Source organism: Momordica charantia (assembly GCF_013281855.1).
Source record: "Momordica charantia cultivar OHB3-1 chromosome 9 unlocalized genomic scaffold, Mcharantia_2.0 BLBB01000009.1, whole genome shotgun sequence".
Lineage (NCBI taxonomy): Eukaryota > Viridiplantae > Streptophyta > Magnoliopsida > Cucurbitales > Cucurbitaceae > Momordica > Momordica charantia.
In genome coordinates this window covers 27,464,989-27,484,478 of record NW_028275167.1, presented here as the reverse complement: position 1 = coordinate 27,484,478, position 19,490 = coordinate 27,464,989, and the positions used below count along the sequence as shown (strand labels likewise).

At 34.8% G+C, this 19,490-nt stretch overlaps 2 protein-coding genes across 4 annotated transcripts in view; both read left to right on the top strand.

Moving 5' to 3' along the window:
• LOC111010094 (sulfate transporter 4.1, chloroplastic) overlaps positions 1–15,932 on the top strand; it is a 26,438-nt gene extending 10,506 nt beyond the window's left edge. Inside the window, exons 6-17 of one of the 2 annotated variants that reach the window (XR_015787109.1) lie at positions 106–191; positions 6,687–6,779; positions 7,323–7,336; positions 7,454–7,497; positions 7,601–7,661; positions 7,802–7,929; positions 8,460–8,501; positions 9,468–9,584; positions 11,135–11,201; positions 13,843–13,910; positions 14,317–14,449; positions 14,609–15,932. Coding sequence is in view for 1 of the 2 variants with exons in the window: in XM_088117134.1 (XP_087973260.1) it covers positions 6,760–6,779; positions 7,323–7,336; positions 7,454–7,497; positions 7,601–7,661; positions 7,802–7,929; positions 8,460–8,501; positions 9,468–9,584; positions 11,135–11,201; positions 13,843–13,910 (561 nt within the window). In the remaining variant the exon portion in view is untranslated. Of the gene's footprint in view, positions 1–105; positions 192–6,686; positions 6,780–7,322; positions 7,337–7,453; positions 7,498–7,600; positions 7,662–7,801; positions 7,930–8,459; positions 8,502–9,467; positions 9,585–11,134; positions 11,202–13,842; positions 13,911–14,316 lie in introns of both variants that reach the window. The other variant, XM_088117134.1, reaches the window with a different exon arrangement.
• On the top strand, positions 14,421–19,490 carry LOC111010096 (uncharacterized). Of its 2 annotated transcripts, none has more exons than XM_088117133.1 (5): positions 14,421–14,688; positions 18,159–18,260; positions 18,411–18,947; positions 19,043–19,132; positions 19,202–19,490. In XM_088117133.1, exons 3-5 carry the CDS (start codon positions 18,441–18,443, stop codon positions 19,343–19,345), a joined length of 741 nt encoding a protein of 246 aa, XP_087973259.1. In that variant the 5' UTR covers positions 14,421–14,688; positions 18,159–18,260; positions 18,411–18,440; the 3' UTR covers positions 19,346–19,490. The 2 variants fall into 2 exon arrangements, with proteins under 2 accessions (XP_087973259.1, XP_022139101.1); XM_022283409.2 differs by lacking the exon at positions 14,421–14,688 and adding an exon at positions 16,658–17,561.

The following is a 19,490-nucleotide window of genomic DNA, read 5'->3' as shown; positions in this document are numbered from 1 at the left end:
CGTTCTTGTCCTCTCCATATTACGTTGAGAACAACTTGCTTTTTATTCTGTGAGTTTTCCCAAGTAAACGAATACAATAAAGGATTTTTGTTTTTCTTTTCACAGGTTACATGGAGATATGAAGTTGAAGTCAACAGTTGGTCGTGGCTCAAATTTTGGAAGAGTTTATTTCGTGATTATAGAAATGACGCGTAAGTTTATTCATCCTTCCACCCCTCCTAGTATAGATATTAACAATGGGGGGCCTCACATGGCCCCCCATTTCATTAAGCACCTTGTCCTCAAGGTGAGTGTCAGCAAAATGGTCCTGATGAAAGTCAGGGAACTGGCGTTGCAGGTCCTCAATCGCTTACCATGTAGCTTGTTCCTCAGCTAAGTTCTTCCACCCCACTAAGGCGGCCTCTCCCTTACCAGTGCTTGTGTTTACTCGAGTAGCATAGACATCCTCGGATCTTCTATCAGCGAGTGGGTGATCGTTTGACCAATCCTCTAGTTGGTTGCGTAGGGTCCAAAGTACTTGTGTGCAAGCTTTTCATTTCGACACTTGGCTGCTGTTTTCTGGTAAGGTCTGATGTTCAAATACACCCAGTTGTCATCCTCAAATTCTAGATCTTGCCTTCACCGGTTTGCATACTTCTTAGTTCTCTCTTATGCTTGCCTGAGGTGATCTTTTAAGTGATCTATTGCCACATCCCTTTCTGCCAATTGCTGATCCAATGTTGCGTTGGTAGCTTTCTTGCTTCCATACCCAATCAGAGGGAGTGGGCCTCCCATAGGCCAAATGAAAGGTGTTGTCCCCACAAATACTTGGTATGTTGTATCGTCTCCGGGCATTTATTGACTATCTTCGACTGTCCATCTCATTGTGGGTGGTAGGTTGTGCTTCAACGTAAATGGGTCCCTTGCAACTGGAATAATTCAGACCAGAAGTGACTCGAAGTGACTCACAAATATCTTGTCATATACAATGGTCTGAGGTAACCCGTGTAGTTGAACAATTTATTTGTCAAAAACATCCACAATCTCTGAAAATGAAAATGGGTGATTTAAAGGGATAAAGTGTGCATACTTACTTAGCTTGTCCACACCTACTAAGATAGTGTCGTTGCCCCCATACTTTGGTAACCCACGACAAAGCCCATGGTAACATCTTCCCATATACGTTCTGGATTAGGTAGAGGTTGTAGGCATGCTGGAGAGTTTGCAACGATCTTATTTCTTTGGCAAACTTGGCATGGCCCCACATAGTCCTTGACATCCTCCTTCATCCGTTGCCAATAATTCTCTCGGGTTAATCTTTAGTAGGTCCTAAGAAACCTAGAGTGTCTCCCCCATTATTGAGTCTAATGTTTTAAAAAGCGCTTCTTGGCGCTATGCGGCAGTGTATGCGCCTTGCCTTGAAAAGGCGAGGCAAATCGGAGGAGGCCTCAAAGAACAAGGAATTTGTGCTTTGTGGGCGTTTGTTACAAAATTAAAAAAAAAAAAAAACCCTAATGACCCTAAGCACAGAATACCTTGCATTTAGGGTCTTTTTTCTTTAAGTCCACATACTGCTGGTTGAAAATGGGCCAAATCCCATAATTTTTAAAACAACCTCCACGATTTCCTCCAACTTTTTCCCTCTCTTTCTTCTCCAACTTCAAACAACTCCCAACAAGGTTCTTTGTTTTGTAATTTCTCAACCTACATGACGGTAAGGTAAGGCCCGCTCTCACTTTTTCTAATTTTCTATCTCTCTCTAAAACAATAAGCTCTCCCTCCATTTCTCTAAAACAGCAAGCTCTCTCTCTTTTTTCTCTCTCTAAAACAAAATGTTAGAATTTCTTTATTTTGAACTATCGTACTAGTTCAGGATTGTTTTCATGTTTTTGTGGACCATTGACTCTTTATGCTAAAAAACTTATAATGTTTTTTAATCTTATTTTGCTTTTACATGTTTTATATGTGGATATATATTTTTATTTATTTTTATACATAAAACGCTTCGTGAAAAAAAGCCCGCACTTTTTTGTGCCTTGCGTTTAAGCTTTTACATGCTTTAGAGGTCTATTGGACTTTAGTACGCCTTGAGCTTTTAAGAACATAGATCCAGTTGTGGTGTAACTTTAGAACGGTAGGAATTAGAGTAGACTTCTTGGACAGTATCAGGCAGTTCTTATACCTCAACACGCCTTGTTGCATACTAAACTTGGGGCTCCCCTTGGTATCTTTGGCTAAATCCGCTATTACCATGAACAAGTATGGGTCATTATTTAGGTGTCTAATAGCGTCGGTGCTGAAAAGGCTGCTGTGTGGGCTACTGGTGTGCTTTAGGATAATGCATATGCTGCCTAATTCTCCAACCCTGACTTGTACTAAATTTCAAAATCGTACCCTAGCAACTTTGAAATCCACTTCGGATATTCGAGTTAAATTACTCTCTGTTCCATCAATTTTAGAGTATGTTGGTCCATCCTTACTATCTTTGGCTAAATCCGTTATTACCATGAACAACTTTGATAGTACCACTGCCATTAGCTCTCGTTCATAAATTGGTTGGTTTCAGGCAGGCCTGTTGGGGTAAGGTATGGCGAAAGAAAGCATTAGGCTGCTGATTATGGGACAAAATTGCGCCCAATCCATACCTGAGGCATCCATTTTTATCACAAAGACTGCGGTGGCTTGCTCATCCCAGCAAAAGGCATTCTTCTTATGAAGCTGAGCTACTGGGGCTGCTAGGGACAAGTAATGCTCTATGAAATGGTGGTAATACTCTGTCAAGCTTACGTGGTTGAGGCCATTGCAGCATTGCTCTTACTTTTTATGGATCAACGTCCACCGCCTGCAGAGACCCAGTGTCCCAGATATTCAATCTTTTCCCTCATAAATTGACACTTCTCCAAATTGGTGTTCAACTTATTGTTCTGCAAGATGTTAGACGCCATGGTGAGATGTGTTATGTGAGAATCTTCGTTTGGGTTGTATATCACAATATCGTTAAAGAAAACAGGTATGAATTTTCGTAGGGAAGGACGAAAAAGCTGGTTCATTAGCTCCTAAAATGTATCACCTAAAATATTAGAAAGAGCGAACGACATGACCACAAATTCATGGTCCCTCATGAGTTCAAAACGTAGTTTTGGGCACATCCTTCCTTTATCTCAAGGAGGGCTGTTATTTGTCAAGGTTAGAGGTTGTTATTTGCTGAGATAAAGTTTGCATATGTACTTAGCTTATCCACAACCACTTGGATAGTGTCGTTGCCCCCAGAAAGCAATAGGTCGTTGATTCTGGGATAAATCTTTCGTGCGTTGCATCCATACATTATATATTTATTTTGTTCTTCGAGTGTTGATCCTATTATTTTGACTTATTTATCAATTGCTTTGATATGGTAGTTTCTCTGTTTTCCTTGCAATATTGATGCATAAACATAATTAGCTCTTTTGGTCACAAAATATTGACGGGATCTAAATATTGATTGCTTTGATATAATAGTAGTAGTTTTGATAAATAATGTGTCGATATGATGTTATTTTGACTTGTTTATCAATTGCTTTGATATGATAGTAGTTGTTTTGATAAATCATGTGTCCATGTCATGGTTGTTTTAAACTATGGGTCGCAGGAAAATATTGATTGCCTCAATATAGTAGTTGTCTTTAAGCTTCAAGTACATCAATATAATGATGTTTGAATATACCATATACATTCTTGCCTCGAAATATGAAATATTGATTGCCTCGATATAGTAGTTGTCTTGAAGCTTCAAGTACATCAATCTGTCTTGATATAATAGTTGTCGTCTTATTTATCAATTGCTTTAATACAGTAGTTGCTTTGTTTTCCTTTATTTCAAGTATTAGTCTTGAAATATTGATGGGCTCGAAATATTGATTGCTTTGATATTAGTATTTGTCTTGATGTAATTTATATGAAGTTTGTTTCGGTAACTTTTTTGGTTTATAAAATATTTATTTTTGTGTGTTAGTCCCAAGGTTAGAAATGTCGATGTCGATGTCGATGCAAATGTTGAGGTCCCGATTTTATGGACATAAGACTTTAGTTGTAACTTAATTAGGCTATGATTAACCATAATCGTTGTGTCGGGCCTTTGTCAAACATTGAGCCTTTTGTCTTAAAAGTAAATATTTTTTAATGTTAGTAATGACATATTTTCGAAATGTTGTGGATATCGCAACATTTGCTATTTTGGCGATATGTTGACGACATGGGGAAAAAAAGACTCTCTCCTCCCCTTTCGATAGGGAGGTTGTCGACATGTCGATGTGTCGACCAATATTTAAATTATTGGTTAGTCCTATTATTTTGTCTTATTTTATCAATTGTTATGTAGTATTTTTATTTTATTTTTTGTAGTTCATATGGGGTGGAGATTCCAACTTACAACCTCTTGGTGCATTGAAGTATTGGTCTCGAAGTATTGATTGTTTTGATATAATAGTTTTATTGATAAATATGTCTCGATATGATTTTTTTGAAAAATTGGTCACTTCTAAGTATTTGTCTTGATGTAATTTATATGAAGTTTGTTTCGGTAATTTTGTTGGTTTATAAAATATTTATTTGTGTGTTAGTCCCAATGTTAGAAATGTCAATGTTGATGCAAATGTTGAGATCGATGTCCCGATTTTACGGACAGGTCGATGGACATGTAAATTGCAAATATTGGTACAAATTTTTTGAATTAGTAAATAAGACTTTAGTTGTAACTTAATTAGGTTATAATTAATCGTTGGGTTGGGCCTTTGTCAAAAATTGGGCCTTTTGATGTTAGTAAAAGACATTTTCGAAATGTTGTGGATATCGCAACATTTGTATATTGGCGATATGTTGACGACACGGGGAAAAAGGACTTTCTCCTCCCCTGTCGAAGTGGAGGTTGTCGACACGTCGACATGTCAATATGTTGATCGATATTTAAATTATTGGTTAGTCCTTTTATTTTGTCTTATTTATCAATTGTTTTGTTATAGTAGCTTTGTTTTCCTTGAAATATCGTTGCATTGACATAATTGGGAAGTATTTTTTTGAGTATAACATGTGGGGGTGGGGATTCCAACTCATAACTTCTTGGTGCATTGAAGTATTCGTCTTGAAATATTGATTGTTTTGATATAATAGATGTCTCGAAATATTGATTGTTTTGATATAATAGATGTCTCGATAAATGTCTATTTTGTCTTATTTGTCATTTGCTTTGATGTATTGTTGCTTTCTTTTCCTTGAAATATTGGTATTGATGGGCTTGAAATATTGACTACTGTAATAGAATGATTGCTTTAAATATTTGTTGCCTTGAAATATTGATTATATCAATCTTTTGAACATTCAATACTTTGTCATAATGGTTGCTTTAAAATGTTTTTTTTTTTCATTGTTTCATAATGATTATCTTGAATTATTGATTGCTTTTAAAAATATGTTCCGTTGGTGCTATTTATAGCTTCCTTGAAATATTAGTTTCCTTGACTCATGATATAACAAGATTAGAAAGTTGTTTGATTATTTCGATATAATAATTATCATGAAGTATTGATTGTTTCAATATAACAAGATTATCAAGTATTGTTTCAATATAACTAAATTCTAAATGTGTGTATTTTTTTATGGCACTAAATTCGAAATATTTATTCTCGATGTCTTAAAATATTGGGTGTTTTGATATTGATGGTATATAAATTTGATGAATTTACTTCATTTTCAATATGCAGTGAAATAAAAGAAATAATGTAATATAAAAACAAAAAAGAAAAGTAGGGAAAAGAATGTGGAAATTGGATGTCCCACTCCCACATCGACTGCAGACACTGAAGAATGAACATTAGGGAATGGTTATAAATAAGGAACTGGCGGGCTTCACAATTTTATCTTCGTGTAGCGATAGGCGGGTTCCGAATTATTTGGAATGTCTCTTCTTCTCCCCGATGCAAGGAACGATGAAGATCGAGATGCAAGGAACGATGAAACCCTAACCCTTCCAATCCCGATTTCTTCATAATTTCTGCACAATTTTTGAAACCCTAATTCTACCCATTCCGATTTCTTTAAATATTAACAACTTCATAACCTAAGAAACCCCTAATCCTACTAATTCCGATTCTGTAAAATATTATCAATGTCTTGCGGTTTCACCGAAATTTCGGCCGAACCTTAGAATCCTAATCCTACCAATTTCGATTTCATATTTTTATTAATTTCTCGCAGTATCATCCAAATTTCGATGTTCGGATCATCCGTTGTGACGCTCGATCGATTCATCAGAAACCCTAACGTTTAAACTTTAATCTGATATCCTCCTTTTCAATGGATTAATGTTGGGTACTGCAAATCACGAAGATCAAATTCATCCGAAAACCCTAATCTGGTAATTGATCGTGAATGTCTTGAGGAATTAATATAATTTCGCGCCTATTTCTCTCTCTTTTCCATAATCAATCTTTTCTTTCGCGCCAAATATGGAACTTGAATCACGGAACTCCTCAATCCGATTTTTTTTTTTTTTTGTATCGAATCAAACTTTAGAGGATCTTACGATCTCCACATTTCTGAGTCGCAACAGCATTGTTACTTCATAATGGTGTCAGTCATCCTTGCTGTACTTCAGATCATGAAGCATTTGGTATGGGATCTTATCTATTTATTGATAATTTTAACTTCTCATCAGATTCTTTTTATTATTTTAGCATTCGTGATTAGGGAAAAACAAGGAAGCACTCACGTTTTCTCAGAGTATGGGAACTTTGGCGAAAGTATTGAATGTACCTTCCATTTCTTTGGTAAGCATTGATAATAAAAATTTAGGATCCTTTCTCTATATCTTTTAATTACTTTATACAGATTGAATTCAGTTTCATGCTGATGATGTTTAGAATAATATGCTTTAAACCAAAATCATATTTAATTTCTTTTTGGTGCTCCATAAACTAAATTTAGCAACGATGTGTGCTTATTATGAACAAGGCATTAATGAAGACCTTGGTAAGTTAAGTGAAATACTACATACTTTTTTATTTCATACAAACGATATTGAATTCTGGTTGTAACCGACTTATAGTCATGACAATCTGCTCTTTATCTTGCCATTAGAGCATATAACTGTTAATCGCCAACATATTTGTTAGTCTTTTAGTAGTTTTTTTTTTTAATTTATTAAAAAAATTAGAAACATAATATGAATATGTTTATTGTGAGCCATAATGCTTTTTAACAAGTGGTAATGGTTTAGGTTGGAGACATTCCCCAAGGCCTTCCAAAGTTTTCTGTTCCTAAAAGATTCGAGCATGTGAAGTCTTTGATTCCAACTGCATTTCTGATCACAGGAGTTGCTATATTGGTAGGAGAAGTCATTCATATCCCTCTAAGTTTGTTGCTTACACGACAATCATGCTTAACGCTTAGTGGTCTCTTTTGAACATTCCTTGCTCTTGGGAATCTGTTGGGATTGCCAAAGCATTAGCAGCAAAGAACGGGTACGAGTTAGATTCAAATCAGGAGGTATGTATTTGCCCTTGGGAAATGGTTTTCAATTTCTACACCTCTTGAAACTGGCTAATTCACATTGCGAAAAGTGAGTTATAGTTCATATCTTATTGAACAGTTATTTGGTCTTGGAGTATCCAATGTCGTTGGCTCATTTTTTTCAGCATATCCCACAACATGTCAACTATCTTTTACAACTTATCTCATATGGTTGCTAATAATTGATTCACTATCGCACGAAATCTAGAAGAATTTGAGATTTCTCTGTTAAATGAAAATATATATATATATATTCTTTTTTTTTCTGTTGGTTTTGTAGGTTCTTTCTCAAGATCAGCCGTGAGCCACGAAAGTGGAGTAAAAACTGGCTTATCTCAGATTGTTACAGGAATGGTCATGGGTGGGGCCCTTCTTTTCTTGACTCCATTGTTTAAGTACATACCTCAGGTTTATCTCCATTCTCCGTATTATAAAAGACATTGAACATAACCAGGGTGGTAATATGTACTTTTACCATATAATTGTTGTACCTTTGTGTTCATTTTTCCTCTTAGAAAAAGGTCATAATACTAATGCTGCAATCATTATAGGTGCTAAGACAACTTAAATGTGATTTTTTTTATATTGAACTTTTTTTAGTCTTCAAAGCTTAAACTTTGAGGTTCAAATTGACTTTAACATTTAAATTATATCTTATTACTCTCTTCCATATCTCGTTTTGGACTTTGACTTCATTTAACTGAACTTGATTTAATGCATGGATTATTGTTTTGAAAAAGCAGAGGGAATAATGTAGTAAATTTGAGATTCCAATGCTATTTGTACCATAAACTTGGAAAAGCTAGAGATGTTAGGTTAGATTAAAATCAAGCATTTAAACTGTACTCTAACCACTTATCTATTCGTGTCTTTAAAGCCACCATCACATTATTTATTTGAAGATGCTAACTCTGCTTCTTTGTTCTTTGTCGTCTTAGTGTGCATTGGCTGCCATTGTGATCTCTGCTGTAATAACTTTGGTAAGCACCGCCGAATTTAATGCAGTAATTTTCTTATTTTTTTTTTCATTTAGTTAAATCTTCTGATGATATTAACAAATATGACTAAATGTACATTTTATCTAATAAGTGAGTTAATTAGCTACCACCCTGAGAAAAAAAAAAGAGTTAATTAGCAAATGGAGCATGATCATGGTTGTGTTTGTTACTACAAATATACTGTTCAGATTTTTGTTCTGACTTTCTTTATGAGGCGATTAAGCGTAAGTTGATTGGACTGTGAGGATTGGCAAGTGAATACCAACGCTTCTTCCTTTTCTCATTCTACCGGACTTGGCCCTTAGTGTATCTAGAAATCTTCATTTGGGGTATCCTCGTTCCTTGCAGTTGAAAGAATCTTTGGCAGATTGTCTAAATGGAGAATCTAGGGTTGGTTGCCTTTTGCTTACACTATCCATTCTCTCTCTACTTTGGTGGGAGAATGTCTTCTCTTCCCATTTGTTATCCTTTGAAATTAACGATATCGTCTCTTATGTGGGGATAAAAATCTTAAGTTGTTTGGACTCTCTGCCGTTCGTACAACTCTAAACTAAAATTATATACTTTCATCTTATTTGAAACTATAGCCTAATTCTAAATTTCTTCTTGTGTAATGAATAAAATATTGATTTCTTCTTGTGATGCTTCCATCTTTTTGACTAACTGGTCACCTTATTCGTGAGGTTTTTTGTTTGCTTATAAGTTGATAGATTTTGCTCAAGAAAAAGGAAGTAGGAAAACTCAAGAAGTTAGAAGTATCTCTTGATGTCACAGTGAAAATTGTCATGATGATACGGTGATTGTGGGAACATATTTCCCTGCTCGTTTCAATGAGATTATCTATTATGGGGGCATTTTTTTCTATGTTTTCATGATTGTAGATGGACGTGCATTTACTATTGTCATGAAACAACTATTTTCCCTTTCTTTGGATGCTTATCGTTTCAGGTGGATTACGACGAGGCTATTTTTCTATGGCGCATTGACAAGAAAGATTTTCTTCTATGGGTGATTACTGCAATTTCTACGTTGTTTCTTGGCATTGAGATTGGTGTCTTAATTGGGGTACGTATTTAAAATTGTTCTGATACGGTAGTTTTATTTAGATAATTATTTACTGTCACTTTTAGTTTGTTCAAACTTATAATGGATATGTTTTATCATAGCTTTCAACTTGAAGAAATTAATGGCTGTAAAACTATTTGTAAGTAAAAGTAAAGGATAATTACACAAAAAATCTACAAGTATATGTTGGATTTATCAATATTTGTGTCAATATTAGTTGTCAATATTAGTTGTCAATATTTAGTCTTTATTGTTGATATTCAGTCTTTATGGTGTTTATTACTTTCCTTGTTTGTAGTAGGTCATTCTCCTATGTAAGAAGACCTAAGTTACATGTTTGAATCATGGAATATATTTTTTACTCTCTCAAATTAACATGGTATCAGAGCTTAGGAAGTAAACCCTAACTCTCAAAACCCTAGCCATCATCTAAAATATCAAACCCTAATTTTAAAACCCTAGCCGTCAATCAAAATCCTAGTCGGCATCCATTCCTCCTTCCGGTAAGTCTACCTCTGACGAACTCCCCACGGCAACGCAGCTGTTGCCGTCGATCCGTCGTCCTCACCGTTGATCTGCACCGGTGACATCCGCACAGATCCGCCGCTGCTCCCATCCGCGATGCAACCTGTCGTTCGCTGGTCTCCGTCATCCGCACAGATCCACCGCGTCGTGACCCCTCATCAGTCGACCTCCGCGTCCCTTCGTCTGGTATTCGCGATCGCCCATCTCTGCCTGGCGCACATCCTCGCCGTCTTCGATCTGCCAGCACTCTTGTCGGTCGCCATCTTCTGCTCACAGTCGACCTCTTCTGCTTGCAGATCTCACCGCCGCTTCTGTAATTACCGTCAATCCTGTCCATCGGAGATTTTCTAAGTATTGCATTGTTCAGGGCTTTGGTTCAAATCGGCTCGGGTTGGTTCATCTGCCATAACTTATTCTGACTTGGTTCGACTCTCCTGGTTATGGTTATCTCCTTTCTAATATCAATTTGTGGCCTGATTTGATTTGGTTAATTACTATCTGGTGGTGTGATTCTGTTGTCAGTTTTTGTTCAGGCAAAGTTGTTCAGGATAAGTTGTTTATTTAAAATGGTCCAAATCTCAACTGACAATGGTAGAGAAATGTTTGGTGATAGTCGTGGTGACTCAAGTATAGAGTAAATTCATCAAATCCTAAAATTGCTATCCTCCAATTTACCTTCTAATAACTCATGTGTATCCTTGACACAAACAGGTATTTATTCTAAGGCTTTCTCGTGTAGTAACTCATCTCCATGGATTATAGATTCTGGAGCTTCTGATCATATGACAAGTTCTTCTAATCTCTTTGAATCATACCTTCCTTCATATTCCAATGAAAAGGTTAAAATTGCAGATGGTAGTTTTTCTTCTGTTGCAGGCAAAGGAACCATTAAATTGACTGAGACAATTTCGTTACAGTCTGTTCTTCATGTTCCAAAATTAGCATGTAATCTTTTATCTGTTAACCAACTTTCTAAAGATTCTAACTGTCGTGTTACTTTCTTTGAATCCCATTGTATTTTTCAGGATCAGAACTCGGAGATGATAATTGGCCGCGGTAGGATGATTGATGGTCTCTACTACTTTGATGAAGGTACCTTTAGTAATAAAATAACTCAGGGTCTTAGTAGTATTAGTTCTCTTTCTGTTAGGGAACAAATTATGCTTTGGCATCGTAGACTAGGACATCCCAATTTTTTCTATTTAAAATATCTGTTTCCAAAGTTATTTAAGGGAATTGATTGTTCATCTTTTAATTGTGAAAGTTGTTTTTTAGCAAAAAATCATCGCTCCACATATCTTCCAAAACCTTATAAAGCTTCCAAACCATTTTACTTAATTCACAGTGATGTTTGGGGTCCTTCTAAAATCAGTACTCATAGTGGAAGAAGATGGTTTATTACTTTCATTGACGATCATACTCGCCTGTCTTGGGTTTATTTAACCTCAAAAAAATCTGAGGTGAAAGACATTTTCAAAAACTTTTATGAGATGATTGAAACTCAATTTCAAACAAAAATTTGTATTTTACATTCTGATAATGGAACTGAGTATTTTAATGAGTTTTTGGGAAATTTTTTGAAAGAAAAAGGTATGGTTCATCAGTCTACTTGTCAGGATACTCCTCAACAAAATGGGATTGCTAAAAGAAAAAATAGGCATTTACTTGAAGTAGCACGTGCTATAATGTTTTCTATGCATGTTCCAAAATATTTATGGGGGGAAGCGATTCTCACAGCGACCTACCTAATAAATAGGATGCCTACTAAAGTTTTAAATTTCAAAACTCCCATTGAGTCATTTAAAAATATTTTTCCAACATCCCGCATATATTCTGATCTACCTCTCAAAGTTTTTGGGTGTACTACTTACGTTCACACACCTAGTCATTTCAGGTCGAAACTTAACCCTTGCGCTATTAAATGTGTTTTCTTAGGCTATGCTTCAGGTCAAAAAGGTTACAAATGTTTTGATCCTCAGACAAAAAATTTTTTTTGTGAGTATGGATGTGTCTTTCTTAAGGGTTTGATAGTGGTTGATAAGGGTTTGATAGTGGTTCAAAATCCAAAGGGTTTGATAGTGGTTCAAAATCCAAGTTGGAACCAACTGAAACTACTGAAGATGGAGGGCGATTAACAAAAACCCTAATCTCAAAAGATCCATATTTCTCATAAGCAATGGTCACAGTGGCTGGCATTAAACCACAGATATTAGGTTTAACTTTGATGAATGCATCTGAAGCCTCCAACATGTTAAGAGTCTTTGAAGAAATCTTCAGTAATCCCCCGAAATGCCTACCAATAGCTTCAAAAGTAGAACGAGTCCAATAATACAAATAGGTCTTTGATTGTTATCCAACCACCGTAACCCTGAATGAACTCTTTTCTATTATGCAGGACTCCACTTTTCTAATTTAATATGATATTTTCCTATCTTTCTCCACTTTCCAGATAGCTCACAAGGCTTAAGCATCCTATCCCCTGAAAATCTCAAGAGACCCTTATCAACCATGATAGGATTTATCACACAGTCAAGAGAGAATTTTTATTTTAAAGCCTTGGAAATCGCATTCCAATTGTCATGTGCACACCCCTTAGAAACCACCATAAGGCGATTCCAATCTAACTCCAGCACCTCTTCTTCTTTTTGAACCCAATAAACTTGAAGTTTGTCGACTTTAGACACCTTAGATTCCTCAAGCATCCTATGGATGATGCCGGAGGCCCTTGCAGGCTTTAACTCACATTTTCCAGCAACCACTTCAGCATAAGACCTTCCATCTTTTGGAGTCGACTTGGGGACAAAACTACCTTTCCTTTCCGAAAACTCCTGGTGAAGCTGTTTCCCTACTACATTAGCATTTTGCGTAGTAGAGAGTCGACATTCCTTACCATCTTCGAAGCTTGAGCTTCTGTAAACCTGACAGAGAAAGTTTTCAACATCTTCCAAAATACTTGCCAACCATCTCTCTTCGATCCAGCAGGGACAAGTACGCTCTTCCTACCACCCGTAGAAGGCCATACCACCCATTCTAAAAACCAAATGTTCTTAGTTCTGTATTTTTGTATACGACATTGCCCAAGATCATCGCGTAGCTGAAAGAATAAGGAGTTCGGAATCGATTGCTGATTAACTTCCAACATGTGATTTTCGAACAATAAAAATTGAGAAGAGTGTAGGGACATCACCGTTTTCCTTGCCACATCCTCAACCCTGAACATATCATTCTCACCCCAAATACAGAAGAAGGAGCCATCAATACAACAACTACTGATTTCCTTAATGAAAATTCGGAATGAACCACGAACAATAAGATTAAAATCAAGCTAGAGACAGGCTAATTCAGAAACTAACAGCAAAAGAGAGACCGAAAGGAAAGGAAGGGAAGGAAGAGAGAGGAGAGAGAACAGAGCATTTTTTATCAAGCTCTTAAAATTTATTTCTATCTATTTATGATTGGAGAAAAATAATGTACTTCCAATTTTTCAGAGCTGGTTCCCCAACAGTTAGATGTTACCAAGTCGAGATAATTATTTATTGGTCTTAATTGCTATTTTACAACTAGCAAAGATTTCGACTATTTTCAATTCTTAAGCAACTCATAAGTATCCACATATTTAGTTCCATCTTCTTATTAGTTTACATTATTGGATCCATCTTATGCTGATGACATAACTAGAAGTATGAGGTTCGACGACATCAAATAATAGTTTATTGACTAATTTTGTTTACAGTTTTGACTTTTGAGGACTTATTACTATCCTGGATAGATTTCTTCGAAGTCGTGGCATTGAAGAAATAGGTAGGAAATATAACCCTTTTGATGCCTCCCTATCCTTTATTGGGTCATCTCCCTCATTTCGCCACCAACAATCAATTAGTGCTCCCCATCTTTGGGTTTATTTTCTCAATTTTTTTTCTTCTATTAAATTTTATGTTGCTTAACGTACTTCTATTCTTAGTGGGAATAGAATCAAGACCAGAATAGATTCAATAGCACTTACCTAAGATATTAATAAAAATAAGAAAACACGGTAAAATACAGTAAAATATGAGTAGTAATTGCATAACTTACTTTACCTGGATTTACCTTATTTATAACCACCTTCTTCCAACGAACTTGCTTGCTGATGACTAATATACTTCTAATATCTTGCTATCATATCCTCGTATTTTAGTATTAATTCTTTGATTTGTTCCTATTATAGCTCTGTTGGGACGTCTTCCTAGCACTACAGTGTATAGAAATGTTCAATAGTATTCTGAGGCCTACAATGGAATTATGATTGTTTGGATTGATGCACCAATTTATTTTGCAAACAAGTGTTTCATGGAAGGCAGGTGCTTCCTTCTACTTATAGTCTTAGTAGTTTTGACTTTGGCGTTCTTGTCCTCTCCATATTACGTTGAGAACAACTTACTTTTTATTCTGTGAGTTTTCCCAAGTAAACGAATACAATAATAAAGGATTTTTTTTTTCTTTTAACGGGTTACATGGAGATACGAAGTTGAAGTCAACCAATCTGCTGGTCGTGGCTCAAATTTTGGAAGAGTTTATTTCGTGATTATAGAAATGGCACGTAAGTTTTATTCATCCTTCTACTTTTTTAGAATTCATAAAATACATATATATGAAATGCCTCACTTGTTTTTTCTCTTTTTGTTGGTGTGCTCCTCCCACTATTTATTTTCAGCCAGTCATGAGTTCTATTCTATTCTTCCATTCGTTATCTGTTTAATCTAAGTGGCCATTAAATAATATGGTTTGCATAATCTTCATTAGTATCTAATAACAATTTCATGTGCTAAAAGATTTCATCTCTAACTCATAGATAACTTTTGTGTAGAATATGAAAGCCTACGTTTTAGAGTGCTTTTAGCCAAAAGAACCTTCACCATTACCAAAAAGAGTCCTAACTGAAGATTCGGCCCAATTGACTTTTAATTCCAAAGACACTTCAAAAACTCTAACATTATAAAGCATTAGATCATCCACCTCACAAGGGAAAATTTTTTTAATAACACTCGCAAACTGAAGATGAGAAACCATTATTGTTTACCCACAGAAAATCCTCCGGCGGAACTTTCTGAAAGTTCAGAAAGTTGCTGAAGAAACAACTATCTGCAATTTACTAAAGAACTAGATAATAATAAAAAGAAACTTTGTGGGCTTCTGGGTTGCATTGTATCTGTTTTTGAACTGGCAAGCGTATGATAGAAATGATTGCTTTTTGCTTAAATTCTAATTCTTGATTGGTTGCTTCTACATCTGCATTCGACCACATGCCATAGCTCTTCAGCAGTATTCTATTGAGCCATTTACTTACAATTGGAATGTGATATTGCTGATATTATTTCTAAAACAGGTGCTTATTTCAATTTATTTATGATTGGAGAAGAATAATGCACTTACAGATTTTCAGAGTTGCTAGTTCCCTAACAGATTGTATTAAATATTGAGTCTAAAATTGAGTTGTCAGATAATTTATCAAGTTAAATGTCACCAAGTCAAGATAATTATTTTTAATTCTTAAGCAACTCTTAAGTGACCACATATTAGTTATGTTGTTGGTTCCATCTTAATAGGATTGATTTATGCATATGACATGATTAGAAGTATGAAGTTCAATGACATCAGTCATCAGATAATAGTTTATTAACTAATTTTTGTTTATAGCTAGAAGATTATTTATTTATCTTTATTATTGATAGATTTCTTCTAGGTCATGGTATAGAAGAAATAGGCAGGAAATAACCCATTTGATGCCTCCATCTCCCTTGAATTGTTGATTTAATGATTGCATTGATATATTTATTGTCTAGATATTTGTTGCATTTGTGAAAGGGTTTCTTTGAATGAATATATATATAAAAAGCTAAGAATTCTTTAAAAATAAAAAATTGATGAAAGTAATTGCATAATAATTGGACTGTTATTTTAATGCAATTATTTTAGATTAAATAATTATTTAATAAATTATTAATTTTCATCATAGTTGAAAAGTATAATTTATTTTTTATAATACAAAAATGTATGCAGGTCAAAATTTATTAAGAGTGAAAAATGCATAGACAACTCAAAATATGTTGATATTATACAATAAAATTTGTTCTTCTTCCATAAAGAAATAGTTTTTCATCATCAAATCATGTGAATAATAGAGTAGTTATTAAAAGTAATGACAATTGAATTAGATAATTTTGTTTGTTTTTTTGTCTTTTATTCTATAGATTTTTTGCAATCTTGATGTAAAATCTTTAGATTAAACTATGTCTAATTCTTTAAAGAAAAATGTTTTTGTTTAACAAATTAACGTTTAATTCTTTTAAATAAGTGATTTTTTTCCACAAAATACATCCAATCCTTATTTTAAAAAGTAATTTTAAATTTTTCTTTGACCAAATAGTTAAATTTACATCTGATTGTATAAATTTAAGTTATAATCTTAAAAAATGTTATAATTTTCATCTCTATTAAATTTATGTTAGTTCATCTTATTCAGTTTAAAAATCTACAAAAATATTCTAATTTAACAAAAATCAAGTTTCTCAAATAATTTATGTTAGTTCATCTATTCAGTTTAAAAATCTATAAAAATAGTCTAATTTAACAAAAATTAAGTTTCTCAAATTAAGTTTGATTAATGTACAAAATTTAATGTCAAATAACTCAATCAAAACTTTCAAACTTGGAACAATTCTAATATCGATGACGTCGTTGCCTCATCCTTGTCTAAATTATATCAATTATTTTTATACTAAAATATGTGTTTTTTAATTCATTTGACACATGAGTGATAATTTATTGGTAAATTTTGTGATATATTGACGAAAATTATAATATTATCCAATTATAAGATGCAAATTGATACACATTACAAAGTTCTTGTATAAAATTGATATTTTTTCAATCTTTATATGCATTTGTGTTCGGATCTGCCACTGAGTGCTTCTAAATATTGGTTTAATATATTAATATTTTTCACGTGTTGAAATGTACAATCGAGTTTGATTTTATTTTATATGAACGTTGTGACATCATTTTACATGATTGTAACGAGTTTTATACGTATATATTCTTTTTGAGGGGACACGGCCGCCATGAGTTATTCCAAGTTTCTGGTAAAATCACGGACTCCCATTTATCAGCATAAGTTTGTTCTATCCATCTTTTTAAGGCTTCTGGGTGTCTCGAAACCCTAATTTTTTGGGAGTATTCTGGTGGATAAAGAAACCCAAGAATTCTTCATGTTCTTGGAAAATGACCTGAATTGCCCTTGAAGCCAGGGAAGATTTAGATGAACTTACCAATTCTTTTTTTCCATCAATAAACTGTAATTTTCTTCTTGGTTTCGCGGGTTCAAATTGTTACCTCGGTCTCGATTTGGAGGGTGGGTAATCTCTTAGCTCTCGATTTGGCGGGTTCGTTATCCCTATATTCTTAATTTGGCAGGTACGTGCCTTTTGTAATCTTTACATAATATAAGCTTTTAAAAAAATTAATAATAAGATTTAGGAAAAGATGATATATTATTATTTGTCATTAGAAAAGATTAGTTTAAAAGATTATATTATAGGTAGGTGAGAGATATAGTTTTTAAATAAATTATATTAAAATTTAAAATTATTTTATTTTAAACTATTCTAGTATATATTACAATTTCTGATACAAATATGAAATGTCATGAAATTATAATTTAAAATTCAAACTAGTTTGAAGTCAACAATTTTTTTAATTGAAAAAAAAAATCTTATAATTCATATACAGTAATAAAATTTTATGTAATATAATTTATATTACAATTTCAACTTAAACATTAATACGAAGAAAAATTAGAGGAGAGATGGGAGTTAAAGAAGTTTAAAAAAAAAAAGTTTTTTATTAAATATAATTTTGTATGATTTTTTATTTCACGAGACTAGATAATTGTATTAATAATTTTACTTTAGAGAAGTTCTAAATGTTAATATAAAAAAGTTTTCTTTTCAGAAAAAAAGTTAATATAAAAAAGTTTAATTAATTTATATATATAATTTTATTTTGAGTTAGCTTCTTCCTTACGCTGGCTCCAACGGCTATAAGAACGGAGTCGCTTCTTCTTCTCTCCTCGTCGCCGCCATCTTCAGTTCCCGTAGTCAGTCAACCATCCAGGTTCGCTTTTCTTTCCCGATCTCATTTATGGGTTCAAGTTAGGGTTTTCTTTTCTCCACTGATCTCTCTGTCAATCTCGCTCATTATCAGTCCATTATCGATCTTGGAAGTTCATAAACTAATATTGCAACCTTCTTCTTGGTTTTGCAGGTTCTCTGTTCGCGTTCCAGTTCCATCATTATGAGCAATCTGGTTCAAGAATCGTGTGAAGCCCAAAAGGGCGAAGACGAGGTGTTGGATCCCCGTTTCTCGATGCTGTGCCTCAACTCCTCCGGCGGCGGAGGCCAACATCACTGTGCTTCCTGCGGCTTCCCTCAACCTCGCTCCGCCGCCAGTGCCACACCCATGAAACGCCGCTCTCCCACGCCGTTTCAAGACCCCAACTCCACCTCCAAGAGGCTCTTTCTTGATCCACAACACAATCACAGTCAAGATCTCCCCCACGCTTTCTCCAGGATCGATCTCCCCATCCCTTTTGGGCCTTCAGCCCAAATCCAGGTCCACTCCCCCCTCCGCCGCTCCCTTTCCGACCCTGACCCGGCCCAACACCTTAACGGACCCACTCTGCCTCCTCCGCCGCTGCCTCTCCGGCGTACTGTTTCTGACCCGAATCCATCTCCCGGCCCCGACAACATTTCCGGATCCCCAAATAAGGTTGCCCCCACTAGAGACAGCCCTGATTCCAAGGTTTGTGTTTTCTTTAATATGTACTGAAGTATTCGTCAAACGGATCCAATCAAAATCAAAATACAATTATATTTTTATGTTTCTTTTGTTTACAGAGGCTGACAGGGATCAAGGAGCGATTGAGGGAGATGAATGAGTTGTGGAATGAACTCATGAAAGAACACGAAGAACGGGACACAAAAAAGGTATGATTAATTAATTTCTGGAATTTCCCCACAACATTAATTAAATTAGCATTAAAAATGGTGGTGCAGAGTGGTGGTTGTAAAGATGAAGGGGAAGAAAGTGTGGGAGTGGAGAGGGTGGGAGATTCATTGGAGATTCATTTGAAGTGCCCATGTGGGAAAGGCTTCGAGATCCTTCTCAATGGAACTAGCTGTTTCTATAAGCTCCTCTAAATATTTCCCTCTAAATAATGTTTCTATAAGCTGTTCTTTCATTTTTTCATTCCATTTCTTTCTTTGTTTTTGTACAATGCTTCAAATTACCACACAGCTGTTGTTCAACAAATAATCAATGGGTTCAATTTTGCTAGTGGATAAA